We start from the raw sequence: 19,958 nt of genomic DNA, 5'->3' as shown, positions 1-19,958 counted from the left end.
GTTGAGAGATTCAGGGCAGACGAAAGAAAATACTTCACACAGTGCATAGTTAAACTATGGCATTCGCTCCCCCAGGATGTAGTAATGGCCACCATCTTGGATAGCTTTACAAGGTAATTAGAAAAATTCATGGAGGGTATCAATGGCTAAGGGACGCGGGTGGCGCTGTGGGTAAAACCTCAGTGCCTAGGACTTGCCGGTCGTATGGTCAGCGGTTCGAATCCCCGCGGTGGGGTGAGCTCCCGTCGTTCGGTCCCAGCTCCTGCCCACCTAGCAGTTTGAAAGCACATCAAAGTGCAAGTAGATAAATAGGTACCGCTTTATAGCGGGAAGGTAAACGGCGTTCCGTGTGCTGCGCTGGCTCGCCAGATGCAGCTTCGTCACGCTGGCCACGTGACCCGGAAGTGTCTGCGGACAGCGCTGGCTCCCGGCCTCTTAAGCGAGATGAGCACGCAACCCCAGAGTCGGTCACGACTGGCCCGTACGGGCAGGGGTATCTTTACCTTTATCAATGCCTACTAGTATTCATTCCTGCTGGGGATCACAAAAGGGGAAGGTGCTGTTGCACAGGCATCTGGCCACTATGAAAATAGAATACTGGATTAGATGAGACTTTGGTCTTAGCCAGTAGACCTGTTCTTATAGTTATTTCTGGCTGGATGCCTGACATTCCTAGACATTCCATGCGCTTTGGTGCCTCAGAACAAAACAATCTTTAAATGTTCTTAACCTAGGGTTGAAGCGTGTTCATCGATCAAAGCCTGCTCCACCAGAATTAGTTGGATGTTCCCTATTGACATCAATAGATGCCCACTAAATATCCTGCACTACAGACATAAGTACTGCAAATATAATTGAAAGTTGACCATGCCATATATATTATCCATATGCACTCACATCCCAACTGGTGTTCTAGTTCCCTAATACATATGTCCTACTTGTTTTCACATTGAGATACTTTTACCAGCAGATGGTAGTATTGTAGTGTTGAAACCTAGAATGCAATGTGCAGGAATTATTTTTAGCGCTCTCTTTTTGGAACTTTCCAGTAATGTTGCTCCACGATTTTCTCAGAATGTTTGTAATAGAGTTCTTTCTAAGTGTGTTTATATAGTGAATCAACACGTCTTTCATTCACGACCTTGTATGCAATTGGATTGTTCACCGATCATCTATGATGTCAGCAGCAATATACCAGCAGACATTTAACCTGGAGGTAATTTGCAGAGTTTAGAAGCCTGATGCATTAAACATACATGTGGTACAAACAATATGACTGCAAGTAATTCCTAGAAAATAGTTTTTGAGGCATGAACTGTAGTTAAACATAATAGATACTGGACTAAAAACTAGAATCATGAAAATATGACCAGGCAATCCTTTCATTATGTCTGATAAATGCAAAAGCTTTCATACTTTCCTCCCACCAACAGGCAGAGAAATAACATGTATTTCTGAACCAATTAGAGAACTAGTCTGTAAAAGCTACCCAACTTGAGTATACACACATACTGCTGTCACAATTTGCTCCCTTAAAAGGTTAATGAAAGCTACTGAGCTATTAACTATATTTTCAAAGAGAATGAGCATGAAACCTCACCATGTAGAGCTGGAAGTAATTTGTCAGATTCTGACTACTAGATTGCGCTTTGCTAACAAGTCTAGGAAGTTTGCAGACACCAATAGAAAGCGCCTCTGCTATACTTTTAGGTTCAAAATCAGCTGGAGTGATCATAGCATTTATGTGTCTATAATTTCAAAGAACTCCACTTTGAAATGGGAACAGTATGACTTTATGAAAGGTTAATTGGGGCTGCGGGAAACAACAGCCTTCACACAGCTCATTTTAAAATGTGATCTGGCTAATTGGCTGCTTTTCTTTCACTGAAATGAGACCTATTTATGAGTGTGAAAGAACAGACTAGCTACCCACGAGACACTGGAAGCCAGGTCTCAAACTGGCTCCCACAGCAGCAAGGCTCTGCTGCCTTACCTTCTATGCTAAAGGTAAAGGTAAAGGGACCCCTAACAGTTAAGTCCAGTCACGGACGACTCTGGGGTTGAGGCACTCATCTCGCTTTACTGGCCGAGGGAGCTAACGTTTGTCCGGGTCATGTGGCTAGCATGACAAAGCCGCTTCTGGCAAACTAGAGCAGCGCATGGAAACGCCGTTTACCTTCCCACCAAAGCGGTACCTATTTACTTGCACTTTGACGTGCTTTTGAACTGCTAAGTTGGCAGGAGCATGGATGGAGCAACGGGAGCTCACCCTGTTGCGGGGATTCGAACTGCCGACCTTCTGATTGGCAAGCCCTAGGCTCTGTGGTTTAGACCACAGTACCACCCGTGTCCCGGCATGTGCCTTCCAGACTAAGCTCTGTTTCTCAAGGGTGCCATCTAGGCTTCAGTGGCAAGCTGGCAAGGATTAGTCTGGCTCCACCAACCAGCCTCACAATGTGATTTTCAGTCACAGCAGGACCTTGTCCTCCTCTCTCATGCTAAGCCTACCTGTCTTGAACAATGTTGTTCACTAAACCTGGATTGTGCCACTGGTCCCATTAGACTGACTGTTACTTTCCACCCCCTAAACCCTGAAACCTGATTACTTGGGGCCTGAGACCTCTTGAATCAGGAGCGTACCAGCACATACACACACACCCTTTGTAAGGGTTTCTGCACACAGGCTATTATGCTGGTGCTGTTACATTATTGATATGTCTTGGAGTCAAGAAACTTGATCTCCCAAAGGCCTTTGATGGTATCTTCCTGGACCAACTTAGTGGGATGGATAATGGAGGCACTGTATTTTGGTGGTTCCACTCATAACTTCAGGGTTGTGTCCAGACAGTAGCACTGGAGGAGTGTTCCTTGGCCCTCTGGCACTTCTGCTATGGGGTTCCACAGAGTGCTATTCTCCCTCAGTGCTATTTAATACTTTCAAAGCCATTGGGCGCAGTCATTAGGAATTTTGGAGCAAGGTGTCATCAGTACACTGATGATGCACAGCTCAACTTCTCCATAACATGGGAATCAGAGGCATTTCAGTTCTTTTGCCATCAGTTCTAAAAGATCCAGGTAGCTATCAGCCTGGATATATAGCAGATAATTCCTTCCTATAGCAAAATCAGTCTGAGTGCCAACAGGAATGTAAGTGGAAAGCACAGAGGAATATATATATATATATATATATATATATATATATATATATATATGCAGGTTTTGGTGTCTTCGGGTGTCTTCCCGTGTAAGAGTCGGGGTGGATTTCTAGTTTCTCGTAGGTTCTTGTCAGCTGGAAGGTTTCCTCCCCGTAGAGGTGAGATATTTGCTTTCGTAGATTTTCACGGGTACAGGAATGCAGGTTTTGGTGTCTTCGGGTGTCTTCCCGTGTAAGAGTCGGGGAAGACTCTTACACGGGAAGACACCCGAAGACACCAAAACCTGCATTCCTGTACCCGTGAAAATCTACGAAAGCAAATATATATATATATATATATATATATATATATATATATATATATATATATATTTGCTTTCGTAGATTTTCACGGGTATAGGAATGCAGGTTTTGGTGTCTTCGGGTGTCTTCCCGTGTAAGAGTTGGGGTGTCTGTGCGACGTTTCGACGAGGTCTCACTCGTCATCTTCAGGCTGGTGCTTTCGGCTTCTTGTTACTGGAACAGAGCAGAGTCTGGTGTTTGAGTTCCTATAAATACTGTTGAGGGGTGTGGTGTATAGCCTCCAACGTTCTGGGTAGAGAGGAAGTTCCTAGATTAGTGTGCCTTTTCTTCTTTTGTTCCTTAATTACTTGAGGGATATCTTGGGTGATTTCATGAGTGATATTCTGAATATCACTGGGTGGGTCATTAAGTGTAGATTAGATTGCTAAAGCTCTCGTGTCTTGACCTCTTGAGCTTGTGAAGAGTTTTTCTGAGAAGATGGCTGTGCTGCATTTAGTTGTGCTCTGGCTTGGCTTCGTGTATAGGGGCGAGCTATGGTTTTGTGCCTTGTGCCAGCCAGATCTGTGTAGGGATTGCAGGGGGGTGCAGCATCCGGAGGTGCCACTATAGTTTGGTTGCTGGATGGAGTCTGTAATATGTCTGTGGAGAGGGTCTGGGTTTGGGTCTGGTGTGGTTGATTGGTGACGGCGTTCTGTGTGCCTCTGGTTCTGGTGTCGGTTTTTGTGGGGAGGGCTAATTTCCAGATGTCTGGCAGGCGGGACGTGTCGTCACGCTTGTTCATGTTGTGAGGGTGTTTCTCTATCTCGATGGCTTCCATGATTATTCTCTTGTGGTGATGTTCCATGTTAAAGAGCAATTTGGAATCTGCAAAATTAATTTAGCACAACTAAATGCAGCACAGCCATCTTCTCAGAAAAACTCTTCACAAGCTCAAGAGGTCAAGACACGAGAGCTTTAGCAATCTAATCTACACTTAATGACCCACCCAGTGATATTCAGAATATCACTCATGAAATCACCCAAGATATCCCTCAAGTAATTAAGGAACAAAAGAAGAAAAGGCACACTAATCTAGGAACTTCCTCTCTACCCAGAACGTTGGAGGCTATACACCACACCCCTCAACAGTATTTATAGGAACTCAAACACCAGACTCTGCTCTGTTCCAGTAACAAGAAGCCGAAAGCACCAGCCTGAAGATGACGAGTGAGACCTCGTCGAAACGTCGCACAGACACCCCAACTCTTACACGGGAAGACACCCGAAGACACCAAAACCTGCATATATATATATATATATATATATATATATATATATAATCTTTCATATTTAATTTTCATAAGGTCAAGTGTATCGTCACTCTGTAGCAAGATTGTGCCTTGCCATACACACACACACACACACCATATTCAGGTGAACCTCATAGTATACAGAAATACAAAACATTTTCTTTTCTTTCAAATAAAAGGCACTGTGGAATGAAGTCCATTGTGGAACAGACAAACAAACATGTTCAGTGGATTCCAGGAGCTATGGAGCATTGAGTGACAGAAAAGAAAACCAACGGCAAGGGAATGAATTTGTCTGTTTGCAAGGCACAATCTTGCTACAGAGTGATGATACACTTGACCTTATGAAAATTAAATATGAAAGAGATGTTTTAAAAATACTCTTCTCTCAAGGAGGAAATTCCTCTCAGAATGGATTTCCAGATTTCTCAGAATGTGCAGGATCAATTCACGTGGAAAATCAGCAATGTCTTCCTGAGAACCTTGAAATGCAATCTGGCAGTGGTTGTTCCACATGTCGTCTGCAGCAGCATGCTGAGCAACTCTGGTTATTTTCACTACTCCACTGCAAGCCACACGCCAATGAAAACATGGACTTCAAGATGGGAGGGATTCAATTAGCAAGCCTCACCATCAGAAGCCTGCACAACAGCTTTTGCTAGTGCAGTGAGGCCTATCTTGTCTCATGGCTCCAAACAGTTAACTTGGGAGGGGGGGGGATCAGGAACAGTGCATAGTGAGAGGAGTAGACAGATAATATCATCAGTCTACAGAAATGCTTGTGCTGATGGAGTGATCTGCCTAGTGCTATACTGAATTTCTTCCCCTACATCTGAAACTTGTGCTTTGAAACTGGACTATGGCCCTGCCCTTTAATAAAATGAGAAAACCTTGCTATATATGCACTCTTGAAAATACACCATTATAGCCCAGTGTTGCTTGATCTGGGTAGTAATGACTCCAGTCTATGGTCTCAGGAATGGGTGTTCTCCTGCTTTGCCACTGAAATATTTTAAGTGGAAAGTCTAGGAATTCAGTTTAAGGAAAGTCTAAGCTCCTCTCAGCCAGGAGAGTTTGAAATCACAACCCAATAGACAACAAGCAAACAAGCGTGCCACAATTAGTCCAGTGAGTCATAGGTGGAATAGCCTCCACATTGTGGCATTTCAAGCAGCCAGCACATGGCTGCTTATTCTTTGAACTGGGCCCGGGATGACATTCTCATTCAACTCTAAAGAAAGCATGTGAAGAATCATGGCCTTTGGCCTTGACTCTCAAAGCAGCATCATGGTGCAAGTCTCATGGGCTGCCAGCAGAGTGCTTGTGGGGAAATAATATTACCAACTAGTTCTACGTGGAGCACCATACTGGATGTCTTGAAAATAAGGATTTCAGGCTGTAAAATAAAATAAAATAAAATAATAAAAATAAAATAAAATAAAATAAAAATAAAATAAAAATAAAATAAAAATAAAATAAAAATAAAAATAAAATAAAAATAAAATAAAATAAATCAGGTTATGGTTGGGAATGGATTGATAATAAAATTGTGAGCCCCCCCCCTTAAAAAAGGGTAAAGGACCCCTGACAGTTAAGCCCAATCGCAAACGACTCTGGGGTTGTGGCGCTCATATCGCTTTACCCACCCCTTAGGCATCTCAAATACACCCCACAATTATTGTTCTTTTTTTCGGTGGCTTGTAACTATTTCAGGTATGACATTTGTTGTGGCCATGTTCGATTCACTCCCAAGCTTTATGAAATTGTACTTGAAAGGGGCGAAATCACATGATTAGTGGGGTGAGAGTATTTTTTTTAGTGGGGTGTGTGATTCTCATCTACTCTCGAATTAAAGGAAGAGCGAAATTCCGGGAAGAGGACGTGCCTTATCTTTCAGCAGCAATGACTCCACTTTCTGCAGAGCGTTATAAAACTGCTGTCGTCCAACTATTATTTATTTCCCAATGCAGCGCCAGGAACAAACGTGGGGTGTAAATCACAGGCTTTTTCAAAACTTCGGCGGAATGAAACCATCAGCCTAATAAAAGAGGCGGCCGGCAGCTGCCCCACTACTCAAGGTAGGGAAATGTGCTGCTGCTCCTCGCACTGTCGGGGAGCCTCCAGAGAAAAGCGGCGGGCGCTTGGCCCCTCTTGCCAAATGGCTACTAGCAACGCCCGCCAGGCTTCCCGCTGCTGATCCCCGCCTCTCCAGCCCTTCCCTTTCTGCCTCCGCGTTGGCGTGCGGGTTTCTCCGCGTGTCTACTGGGCTAGGATCATTGCAGCATCCGACGTCATCCGCCCCTGATTGGCAGGGCTCCGAGGCCCGGCCCTGCCCTCCTTCGCTCTGATTGGCAGAAGGACGCGGTCCGGCCCCGCTTTCCTGGAAAGTTCTTGGAAATCTATCAAAGGTATTTCCTTGAACGCAGAGAGCGGCGGCAGCCAATGCTGGATAAGCCTGAAAACAACCAGCAACTTTTTCAGCCGGATCCCTTGAAAAACCCTCTCCCTTTCCAGCTGGGGGATATTTTGGTGATCTGTTGGGGGGGGTTATTTTAACTCTCGGAGAGCAAGCCTGACAGCAAGGTCTCTGCTACGGACGCATCTATTTATATATTTCTCTCTTTTTTGTTGTTAATGTCGGCACAGTGATGTGAATACAATACAATTCCAGGAATCCACCACTTCCTGGAATAGATTAAAAGGGAGCAAACAAAAGATTACTTAGTAGTGGCTTCCCCCCTCCCAGAGCTTCAAGATTACTTCAAGAGCCAGCGTCGAGGCGAGCTGCAACTCTCTCTGCTCACTTCTTCCACGCGTTTAAGACGAGAGAGAGATTTATTTATTGAGACGTATTTATTGATTTTTCTTTCCAGTTGTTGCTGGTGATTTTATACGCCACCGAGAAGGAGATTTCTTTCCTTCTCTCATATTCTTTTCTTTTCCCCGTGTAATTTTTTTTTTTTAAAATTCACCTCTGCAAGAGTTCAGTGGAAAACTGCTAAGGTTACGTACCTTTTCTTACTCGTAACTTGCTGAGCAAAGACTTTCTGGATACCTCAAACTGTCTGCTTTTCAGCGAGTGATCTCCAAGGTGCTTTTGAGAAGGCTTCTGGGTCTTCATCCAGCCTTCTTTTTCCGAGTCACTTACTGGCCGATTGTGGTACCTCCTGTTTGGGAACAAAGACCGACCATAAAGAAGACAACCAAAAGAGGGAGAGCTTTTTCCCCAGTTCCCCGAAGACTTGATGCTCTTTCCTTGGTCCTGGAGTGACATGATCCTCTGTGTTCAAGGGTAAGATCCCTCAAAGACTTTACAATTTTCTTATCCCACTTTAAAAAGTACTGAAAAGGTATTGTGGAACAAGTCCTCAAACCCCCTTTTCTTTAAATAAGAGATTTCAATTCAAATCAGTGTGTGTGTTTAAGTTACTTTATTTCAGTTGAAGGTCACCCTTTGTGCAGGTTCCCATTTTTAAAAAAGGTAAACATACAGCACATCAAGTTAACAAAATTCAATACACTTTTAAAAGAAGTGGAAGGAAGAGAGTTGCTGTTTCTATTGTGTGTGTTTGATTAAAGATGGACAGTGCAATCTTGTCCACTCAGAAAAAAGGCCCACTGAGTTCAGTAGGCCTTACTAGATAAGTGGGCATGCAATTGCAGCAAAAAGGCTTTATAATCCTACTTAAACTGGGCAGCAGTGTGTGGGGATCAACTGGAAGAGAATTCCAAACATACAGAAAATACTCTTGAGTTGGTACAGAACAGTTTGTTGTGCGTAGTAAGGGGCTACTGTTTTAAACATCTTCAGATAATTAAAAAAACCCCAACAACACTGCAAAAATATACATAGATTGCTGTAACTGATAATAGCTTATCTACCCAAGACTCGTGTGTGTGTGTGTGTGTGTGTGTGTGTGTGTGTGTGTGTGTGTGTGATGTATACATGGCACGCTGGTCACGCAACTATCTACATGTTACTGCATTTGTGAAACTTAAGGACAGCACAATTTTTCAGTTTGACTAGATGTATCCCACTGTTCTTACTATCACACCAAAGAGTCCCAACTAGAACTCATACTTGTGCTGCCAGGCTAACATTTACAGTTGCTTCAGACATCAAGGGGTGGTACCTGTACACTAAGACTGCATGTTGTCTGACATTCCACACTCAAGCAATGTAAAATACTTACCTAGCTATAGTCATTAAGAGCTATGCCATTTAAAACTATTCCAAAAGAGAATCTAGAAGTTTTTGCCCCTTTCCACTCTGGCAGAGGTGGGGGTTTCCACCTCCTCTATTGCTTCTATGTATTGCTGGCTAGACACCACAGCGATTTTCCAGTTTCTTTGTTTTCATTGCTAATACTTTGTTCGTGTGATGAGTCTTAAAACACATTTGCTCTAATTTAGTCTTTGTCCTCATTCACACCATACATTTAAAGCACTTCGAGACCACTTCAGTCATGGCTTCCCCCAAATAATTCTGGGAGTTGTAGTTTGTTAAGGGTGCTCCTCCCCCCCACCAGCAACAATTCCCTGAGTGATTTTACAATCAATCCCTCTTCACAGGGAACTCTGGGATGGGAGGGGAATAGGGGTCTCCTAACAACTCCCAGAATTCTTTGGAGGAAGCCATGACTGTTTAAAGCGGTATCATATTGCTTTAAGTGTAAAGCATTTAAAATGTAACACATTTTAAAATTGCTATAATGGTGTGAATGTGGCCAAAGACTAATTTTATGTTTTAAATAAATAAAGTGCCAGTAGCATATCTCATTCCTCTTCCTCTGTTGGTTTACAGTTCATTTGCTTCCTGTGCTGGCTTTTAACCTGGGGCTCTCTAGAATTTTGTGCAGGTTAGAAGCCACTTGTCTCCTGCTCACTTAAGCAGAATTCCCAAGGGAGAATAGAAAAGCACTCAATAAAGCACAGGGCTGGAGAATTTCCTGAAGCTTCCTATATTGCCATTTAACTTTGGTTTGCTGGGGAAGTAAGCAACCCCAGAACTTTCAGCTTTAGTTTCGGTGCTGCTAATTTATTTTTTATTCCCCAGAACTAATAATTCTTTGGAGAAGGTTTGCAACCTTTCTTTAAAAGTGTGGAATGCCTTTCACATTTTCCTAAGTAGCTCAGCTTGAGAAGTATACTGGTTGTTGTGTTAATTTCTGATTAAACCGTTGTTGCTATTTTGATAGGTTCACCATTCCTTAATTTAGAACTAGCTAATAGACCACATGGCTCATATCTCTTTAATCCTAGAAAGACTGACATTCCCCCAAAGGGCCCAGGTGATAGACATGTGGTTCATCCTCAGAACAAACCTGCAAAGTACATAGATCCATTGGGCTTCATGGATATAAGTAGAGCTGTGAACCAGTCCAGAATGATCAACTACAGCACACTGGTTCTCAGTCTGTGTCCTTCCTCTGAGCAATCACACTTTGATGATGTAGAAGCTTTTCTGATACTCCCTAAAAAAGATACCTTTTTTTGCCGGGAGGATACAATTTCATTTTTATTATTGTCCTGTCTGCCCTATGTTTATGCCCAGTCTGTTTCAGTTTATGTTCCTCTCAGATCATATTTAGAAAGCTACTACCTCATTTGGCATGAACATTTTTATCTTCTTATCTTCTTGCACACCTACTCAAAGATATTCCCCGGCTTACTACTCACACCAGCCTTTCTCGTATTCCCAGTTGCACTGGCAGAGGAAGGCGGGTGCGGTGCGCACCAGGTGTCAGCTGTGAGGGCGGGTGACATCGCTGTACCACCCCCCACCCCCATGCTCATCGTGCGGGCGGCAGGCCACTAGGGATGATGCTGCGGTGGCAGCTCTCACACGTCTTCATCATTCATTCTTTGCTGCAAATGCCTTTCTGTCACACCCTGGAGCCCTTCACTTGGTTGAAGCACAAAATTTCACTCTTGTCTCCCTTTCATACCCTAGTAAAGCAGCCAGGATGCATGGACTGCAAGGACTGTTTCTCTAAAGACACCAAATGAGGGAAAGACCTAGCAAAAAATGGTATTAACATCACAGAGCACAGCATCACTCCCCCTGCTGCAAAAACAAAACAAAACAAAACAAGGGGCAGACTAGAATGCTTTTAAAACGTTATTTTAAAGAAGGGACATGTGTTGCAAACTCTACGAATAAGATTTAAAGGACTGGGATAAGGTTATTTATTTCTACAAACAACAGAGGTTTGGGTTCAGTTACAGAGGAGACCGTTTCCACCATGCCAGGCCCTTTGCCCTCTCTGCCTAGTATTTGTAATCCCAGCAAGCAGACCTATGGTTCAAAGAAGCCCATGCCAAGTATCCAGTTCAGAAAATAAGATGGGTTACAGGGCCTCATGCCCTCTTCTCCTTTTGGCCAAGAAACTCTGAGGCCTTTAGAGCCTGCCAGCTGGAGTGGCTGTTTTGTTAGCTACTATTTGGGGTTGGTGCGTAAGGCTAGCTCATTGTCCGTTTGCTCATATGAGTGGTAAACATCCATCTCTAGGAGGGTGAAAGGAAAGGACAATGACGTTACATCTTGTGCAAGAAAGATGAAACCACGCAACAAAAGCAGAAGCTGATATTATTAGGATTTCCCTCCACCCTTACTATCAGAAATATATGTCAGCTTATTAGGACCTGATTTGGCCATTCTGTTCCTATAATATATGGGACAGGGTTTCCTAAGAATCTCTGGATTTTGTTTTGTTTTGTTAATCTTTTAAATTATTTATTATTTACGTATGAGCCATTAAAATATATGTAGCTCTGCTGAGTTTCATAAGCAAATAAATGCAAAAACAAAACCCAGACTGAGAGCTTACAGTCTAAACTAGGCAAGGAAGAAGACAGAGGAATGGGTGGCAGAGACAAGGGCTGCAAGGGAATTATGGGCACAGATGCTTAAACTTGATTCCAGTTGGGAATGAGAATTAAAGGTTATGCCGAAGATTTAAATATATAGATTTCTACACATGTAGCAGAATTCCCAGGACTGCTCAACATTTCCCTCATGAACCCAGTGGCGTAGCGTGGGTTGTCAGCACCCGGGGCAAGGCAAGTAATTTGCGCCCCCTAGCCCGTGGATTTGCACCCCCTAACCCGTGGATTTGCGCCCCCTAACCCTAACCCCCAGATGTTGCGCCCGGTGCGGCCGGCCCCCCCCTGCACCCCCCACGCTACGCCACTGCATGAACCAGATATTTCCGAAAACAGATGGGCACTTTCGTTTGTGAGCATGAACCCTCCTACCTCATTATCTCTAATTCTGTGTGACCCCACATCTCCCCTCCCACAGAAAAGTATTAAGAACAAAGCAGATTCAGGTAATTGTGACATTCAATGACATTTCTCTCTTCCCCGTATGGGTGGAAGCAAAAATGAGTGCATCACAACAGAGAAAAGATCAGTCCAAAGTATACAGTATTCCCTATTACAGGTAATCTTTATGGACTGCTCATTATAGTAACATTCAGGTCCAGTGATGGACCTGAACCAACTGAATTTAGAACTGAGAACTCCTGTAACGAAGCCTTGCTGGTAATTACAGCTACTTCCTGCCTTTTCACTTTGTTAGTCATTTACTACCATGCAAATTACTGATACGTTCAGATTTGCCGGTTGCTATCACACCCACTTTGGAGAGTAAGGTGGTTACACAAGGTACAAAGAAACTAAGATCCCGGGCCAACATGCGTAGGTGCTTTTGAAAGGCGGCATTAGAAAAGCTATGGAGTGGAACAGAATTGAGAAACTGAGCTGGCAAATGGTTCTTGGCCATGGTTTGCCTGAGAAGGACTTTGTCTCATGGTTATGGAGGAAAGGTGTGGCCCACTGCAAAGCTTTAGCACTGTGAATTTCTAGCAATGTCTAAATTTAGCACACAAATCATATTTGTTACTGTACTGCCTGCCGCCTTGCAGTGGGTGTGTTCCAGATAAGGTTTTTGTGTTTTCGTGCATTTCCCCTTTTGGGGAGGTGCAAAAGCTTGCAGCTCAGAAAACAATTGCTTAGAAGAAGAAAAAGATGATGATCTTGGTATTCACATCCCTTGTGGGTGATACATGCACTTTTCTCTGTGCTTTTTTTGTTGACTCATCTTTAGACTTCCATATTCAACTGGGTTAATTGAAGGGAGGCAAGCAGCAAGACCACCAGGCTATGTGGAGGGAAAAAATAACAACCAGCAGAATACAGTGGTACCTCGGGTTACAGACGCTTCAGGTTACATACGCTTCACGTTACAGACTCCGCTAACCCAGAAATAGTACCTCGGGTTAAGAACTTTGCTTGAGGATGAGAACAGAAATTGTGCTCTGGCGGCGCAGCGGCAGCAGGAAGCCCCATTAGCTAAAGTGGTGCTTCAGGTTAAGAACAGTTTCAGGTTAAGTACGGACCTCCGGACCGAATTAAGTACTTAACCTGAGCTACCACTGTACCGATGGGATAGGATGGATATGTAACCTTATCCCTTGTTTTCATCAAGGTGTCGTTGACACTGCATGCAATGTCTGCCATACGTTGGGGTGGGTTTTTTTAACCAAAAAAGTGGCAGGCTGTACAACCAAAGCAGAAAGGCCTTTTGCAAATGGGACTCAAACACTTTGACTTTGCTGCCTGTGTACCTCACCAGCAAAGCTGGATTTAGGGCAATGCAGGCCATTGCCCTGCACAAGAATGCCCGGCAAAATCATTCTTCTTTAACCAGGCCTTTGGCCAATGCCCTTTTAAAATGTGTTGTGGAAGCGGTGTGTGTGTGTGTGTGTGTGTTTATTGGGTTGTCTTTGTTTTTATTACCCATTATTACCCTGTTTTTTATATTGTAAATTTATGTCCTGAGATCTATGGGTATAGGGCAGTATACTACTACTACTACTACTACTACTAATAATAATAATAATACTCAGAGTGAAAGAGGGGAGGGCACCCAATTTTGTCCTCACTCAGGGCGCCATATTACCAGAGTCCACCCCTGTTGCCAGTTCCACAGGTTTTCAGACAAGTTCACTTGGGGCTAATGAACGAGCTTCCAGTTTGTATTTCCTGATGGGTGCAGTCTTGTGGGTAGCTGGAAAAGAGTAGTGGGACATGGAACTGGCAGGGGAGGAGGAGAGGGGCCAGACAATAAGTGTAGCAAGAACAGATCTGACTGTAGGCTGCCTGTAAGCGCATATGCTATTCTTTGACTCTTCAGCTCTTAGAGATGTTGCGTAAGACACGTGTACACACAAAATCACTTCAACACTTTCCCCTGCATATGTGTTGGTAATTATTATTCAGGCACAGTAATGTTTGAGATGCAGTAGAAAATAGAGCACTATATTTGAAAAGCATAAGAGTGAGTTTTAAAACTTATTCCAAATTTCTCTTTTAGTGGATTTGATTTTTAATGGGATTTAGTCAGGGAATCAAGTGAAGTTCAGTATGCATCTACTCAGAAGAAAGTGGATTCAGTGAGACTTGTTCCCAGCTAAATGTTTATGGGTTGCAATCAAAGAGAAAGAAAAAGACTGGGTCTATAGGACCGAAAAGCCACAGGCATGGAAAGAGTGTTTGAGGCTGCAATCCTATATACAGTAATCTGGGAGCAGTTCCACCGAACTCAATAGGACTCTTTCTGAATAGACATGCATAGGTTTGTGCTGTCAGTTATGCTCTGTCTGGGGACAAGCCTGCACGACTCCATTTATGTTTACTCAAAAGCAGATCCCACTCCCTTCAGTGGGTCTTAGTCCTTTGTGTGCTTATTATCACAGTTAAGTGGTGTGCATTTCTTCCCTTTCTTCCTCTGTTTATCTGCTTGTGCAGTGTAACAGGATGTCACATAGTGGGTTAGTACAGTAGGAAGCAATGTGTTGATGCAACCTGGTTGCCAGGCAAGGTAAAAAAAACCAAAAAAACTAATTCTAAATGCCCTTCCTTTCAGATCCCATCCTTTGCTGGCAGAGGAGAAGATCAGGAGCCTATCGCTTGGAGGCCTTGCAGCGAATCTGTCAGAGCAAGTCATGCAGCCTCTGTCAGTCACACCTTTCCAAGAAGAGCCTGCTCCACCCTTCGTGGCGCCCACACCGGACAACAGCCCGCCTCAAGCACGAGACCCAGAAGAGGATCTGCTATGCATTGCCAAAACATTTTCATATCTGCGGGAATCTGGTAAGAGCCCTCGGAGACTTGGTAGTGGAGCGTGCCATGTGTGCTAGAGGTGCAAATAACAAGGAAGTGGAAGCATTCCTGCGGTTGATGGGCAACAATGTTGAAAGCTGCTTGCAGTGGAGATATGGATGACACACCAATGGGTGGCAATGGCGACAGTTCAGAAGGGCATTATGGGCCTTGAGACCTGGTTGGCTTTTCATTAGATCTCAGTGCAGCCAGGCAAATGGCGCCATGTTCTTCTGAAAAGCTGGCTTGGGGAGACTGGACCTGCAGCACTACACCATCAATCCCTGCTTAGCTCATTGGGACTTACCATGTGGGCTAGTGGGTAGAGGGTCCAGCTTGGGAAAATGGGATCTGGATTCAAATCCATATTCAGCCACAAGGCTGCCTTAGACTGTCAACCTGGATAAGTGGGGAAATCCCATAGAAGCCACCGTGAACGTACTGCAGTGTGCAGTAGTAAACAAATACATCTCCTTTCCCTCTATTGCTTTCCGTTATGATCATAGATCAGGGTTTTCTAAACTTGGGTCTCCAGCTGTTTTTGGACTACAGTTCCCATCATCCCTGACTACTGGTCCTGCTAGCTAGGGATGATGGGAGTTGTTGTCCCAAAGCAGCTGAAAACCCAAGTTTGGGAAACCCTGTTGTAGACCCTGCACTGAGCAGGGGGTTGGAATAGAGGACCTCCAGGTCCCTTCCACAACCCTATTATTCTTTGACAAGTTTGTACTTTTTCTTCTATGTTTTTCTTATCTCTCTGCCTCTCTTCTAGGCTGGTACTGGGGCTCTATCACAGCCAGCGAAGCTAAGCAGCAGCTCCAGAAGATGCCCGAGGGGACTTTCCTGGTACGGGACAGCACTCACCCCAGCTACTTGTTCACCCTCTCAGTCAAGACCAACCGAGGCCCCACCAACGTGCGCATCGAATATGCCGACAGCAAGTTCCGGCTAGACTCAAACTGCCTCTCCAAGCCTCGCATTCTGACCTTCCCAGACGTGGTCAGCCTGATCCAACATTACGTTCTTTCCTGCACCGTGGAGAGCAAAACGGACGCACCTTACCCACCTCCCATGCCTTTGCCTCCTATGCAGAAGGAGGTCTCGGCTGTGCACCTGAAACTCATCCAGCCTCTCAAGCGCAGGGACAGCCCTCCTAGCCTCCAGCACTTCTGCAGGCTACGGATCAACCGGTCGACTGCCGAGACAGACCAGTTGCCTCTACCAAAGAGAATGAATGACTATTTGAAAGAGTACCCTTTCCAGCTTTGAGGGCGCTGCTGGTTTGCCCCAAGACAGACTATAGAAGCAATTTTTTAAAAAAACAACAAAAACTATATACATAAAATAAAAATTAAAAACCTGATGGGACAGTGATGGGGCTTTGTCCCACTGCCATGGTGTGGTATTATTTTAAGTGGGCACAGTAAGTTAACGGCCAGCAGAAGAGATGGCGTCCATTATCCCCTCCCCGTATTTTCTCCCCAGCTTTCCTAATTCCATTCCTGTGCCAAGGAGGAGGTGCTGGAATTGTGGCCTTTCCAGTGCCCAAACCTCAGAGCTTGTCTTTATGTTCTGACTTTGTCTTTGAGGAAAACACACTTGGCATGTGCACACTACTTGAATTTCAGAGTCACCATCACACCGGGAATGTCGAAGCATTGTTACTGTCGTTATTTATAAACATGGTAGCTTTTATTCTTTTTCACTACTACTAAGTATGATATAGATTACTACTACTACTACTATTATTATTACTACGTTTGCTTCTTTTTCAAACAAACTTGTAGCTATCCATAGTAACCCTTGGGGGACTTTGAATATCGACCAGTTAAGTTGTCTTGCTGTAGCCATCTCCTTAATCTATGATAGTGCATTCGTACCCAGATGCCATTGGAAGCCCATGAAAGGTTGGCTCTAGTCAGCTGTCAACATCTAGACTTCAGGTCCCATCATTGTAGCACACAGAATACTTCCTTCCCTCCCAAACAAGCCTATTGGGCTCGGACAAATGAGCGTATTTTTGACTCTTTCTATCTTCCCCTCTTGATTTGCTTTTTAAAAAAATAACACAGTGAAGGCTGCTGAGTACATTCTGCATGGGGCTGAAGCATTTGTCTTGGTGGGGTGATCCCATCTACAGTACTCAGACATAGCAAACTTCTATACATATATTTATATATTTATTCCTTCCTTCCTTCCTTTGGGGGAAGGAGCCCAGCAGAAAACAGGGTACCTTTCTTCCATCCCAATAGCGCCACCAACCAGTTGGTTCTTAAGTTTTTATGTCACTGCTTTGTTTAGCACCATGCGGCTTCAGAAAAAGCTGGATTCTGTTGTTATTCACTACCTCATTGGCTAGGGGTAGCTTGACTCGCAGGTTGAAGCGGATAGTTGCTTTTTGAATAATGTAGTGAAATCAAAAAAATTTAAACTTTAATGTACCTCTTTTTTCTTTTTTTTGCTTCACTAAAGTTTGCCTGTGGACACTTAATCCACTTTTATTCTGATCTTTGTAGGGAGAGGGAGAAAGAAGCAATCAAGTGTTACCCCAGCTTCCATCTAGGGTACCATATCCAGGCAACTCTAGCACACTTTGTATTTCTTAAGGAGCTGGTGGTGCCCAAGACCCCAGAATTTGCTGCGTCTGGGCCAAGATAACAAGCTTGTCATTCATTCTGCCTTCCTCAGCCTTGTGACCTGATCACTGGGGGCAGAGGATTTGTACATTCAAACTAGAATGGTTGGTCTCCCATTATATATCTAAATCCTCAGGACAATGATGGATACACTTTCCCCATAAGCCTAGAGCAGAGCTGGAGAAGAGAGATTTCTGCTATGTCAAGAGACTGAGATTCAGGTAGGGCTAAGGCCCCTTTGTATCAGAGATGGGGAACCTGGAGCCCTCCATGTATTGTTGAACCACAGCTCCCATAATCCTTGACTGTCGGGTCATTTCTGATGGGGCAGGTATCCAACAATGCATTGGAGAGCCACAGTTTCCCCGTCCCCACCTTAAAACAGGCTTGACCAACCAAAAGTTTTCCAAAGGATTTTGGACTACATCCACCGTCAGCCAACAGCCATACTGGCCGGGGCCTGATGTATGCTGTGGTCCAAAATGGCTGAAGGGCACCATGTGGACAAGTTCTACAGAGTAATTTGAAAGATATATCAAACCTTCTGCTCCCATTGCTAACCCAACATGACCTGGGATATTTAGCTAATGTCTGTTTCTTTTTGTGTCCCCTTAACCCCTCTGCCTGGATTTCTTTTGTATTTCTGGTTTTATTTTGGATACTTTGATGACTGACAGAGAATGTGTGCCTGTGTGATGTCTGGTTTGTTGCTCACTGAGCTCTCCCCTGTTTCTGTTCACTGTGGCAGACTGAGCAAGGGCAAATGAATGAGAACAGAGAATATATTTAAAAAAACAACAAAATACAATAAATGATATTTTTAAATATAAACAAAACACTGCAATGTTTTATTTCTAGCCTGTTGCAGAAGCCTTTTAAGCATGTTTCACTTTGCTCTACTAAAAGTATTGTAGTTACTTCAGGAAACTCACCTGCTAATATTGCAGTCCTAAATCCTGGCACCAGTGTGTCAGTTTGCTACAGTACAGGGATGGGGAACCAGTGACTGTCTAGGCTTGGCTGGACTGCAACTCCCATAATCCCTGACCATTGGCCATGCAGGCTGAGGCTGCTGAGAGCTGGAGGGCTACAAATTCCCCATCTCTGCTGTATAATTGTCTATTGTGACATTGCAAGGTATTAGTCAAGGTGCCAGTGTAAAGCTAAGGTGCCAGTATAAACCTAAGGTCACTTTTCATTGAAGAAGGTATTGCATCTGTTGTGTAGAGGTTGGAAGCAGAGGAATGGTAGAACCAGCTGGGGAACCATCATGGGAAGAAGGCTCAGAACCCAGGGAGTGGTGGTGGGATGACAGGGGTCAGAGGAAGTAACAGGGCTTAGTGAGGTGGGAGAGGTTGTGGTGGAGAGAAGTCCAGAATCGGAGGCAGAAGCTGAAGCAGGTGAGTGGGAGGAGGGAGGCCAAGAGGCAGAAATGAATCAAGCTGGTGAAGAGTCACGAGTCTTGCCCCCTCCTGCTGCAACAAGCTCCCCTCCCACATTGTCTCCCAGAACGAGAAGAGGCATGAAAAGGACAGAGAAGAAGTTGTGAAAAGCCACATCATCATAATAGCACAATTTCTTACAACAGGACAACCCCCAAGAGTTTTATTACATCTTTACATTATTATAGTAGGTCTTCAGAGCTAAAGCAGCCTGTCTGGTCATGCCTCCCTAGCTGATCTCCTATAGGAATATACCCCACATACCTTTGTGGGCAAACATCCAGGGGCCACATGCCACTTGATGGGTGTGGGTGGAGCCACAGGCAAAATAGGTGGAGCAATAGATGTGATTCTTGCATTTGTGCAGTAGGCTATGCAGCAAACAGCCATGAAAAACCCAGATACACCCACCCACCCACCCAACCTCCAATCAGACAAGCAAGAGGGATTATCATAGTTCAAGGGTACATTCCAATCAGACAAAAGCATTCAATGAGGGCATAGAGAAGGCTAGTGTGACTGTGGAATGATTCCCAGGAGTGTCCCAGAAGCTAACTAAAGATGACTGGAGAGTCACATTTGACCTCTAGGCCAGGTGCAGGTGGTTCTTCCTGCTTAAGTATAGAACCTTACATATGTCCCTAGTGAAATTAATTCTGTTAGTTTTGCCCCAGTTTTCCATTCTGTTAGGGTCATCTTGAACCCCAATTCTACCTTCTGCAGCACTAGCTCCACCTCCCAATTTGGTGTCATCTCCAAGTTTGATGAACACCCTCTCAATTCCTTAATCCAAGTTATTTATAAAGACGTTGAACAACAACGGGTGCAGGACGGTATCCCACAGCAGTGGCGGAGGAAGGGGGCGGTGGGGGCAGCCCACCCTGGATGTCCTCCCTGATGGGGGGGGGGTAACATTGGCACGCCTGCCCCCTGGGACGCTCACCACTCACAGCGGGCTGCACCTCCC

General features: G+C 44.4%; 1 protein-coding gene across 1 annotated transcript; it reads left to right on the top strand.

Annotated features, from left to right (window-relative positions):
- The first annotated feature begins 7,196 nt into the window (after positions 1 to 7,196).
- On the top strand, positions 7,197 to 18,385 carry CISH (cytokine inducible SH2 containing protein). Its single transcript, XM_082214604.1, has 3 exons — positions 7,197 to 8,038; positions 14,678 to 14,904; positions 15,686 to 18,385. Exons 1-3 carry the CDS (start codon positions 7,992 to 7,994, stop codon positions 16,180 to 16,182), a joined length of 771 nt encoding a protein of 256 aa, XP_082070730.1. The 5' UTR covers positions 7,197 to 7,991; the 3' UTR covers positions 16,183 to 18,385.
- The last annotated feature ends 1,573 nt before the right edge of the window (positions 18,386 to 19,958 follow it).

The sequence above is a fragment of the Podarcis vaucheri genome, assembly GCF_965113315.1.
Source record: "Podarcis vaucheri genome assembly, chromosome: 2".
Taxonomy (NCBI): Eukaryota; Metazoa; Chordata; class Lepidosauria; order Squamata; family Lacertidae; genus Podarcis; species Podarcis vaucheri.
The sequence above is the reverse complement of the archived record's forward strand: the minus strand, read 5'-3'. Positions and strand labels throughout refer to the sequence as shown.

Coding starts and splice junctions, on each gene's coding strand:
- CISH (XM_082214604.1), top strand. CDS start 7,992: ATGCTCTTTCCTTGGTCCTGGAGTGACATGATCCTCTGTGTTCAAGG. Junction 8,039..14,677: donor ATGATCCTCTGTGTTCAAGG/GTAAGATCCCTC, acceptor CCTTCCTTTCAG/ATCCCATCCTTTGCTGGCAG. Junction 14,905..15,685: donor TTCATATCTGCGGGAATCTG/GTAAGAGCCCTC, acceptor CCTCTCTTCTAG/GCTGGTACTGGGGCTCTATC.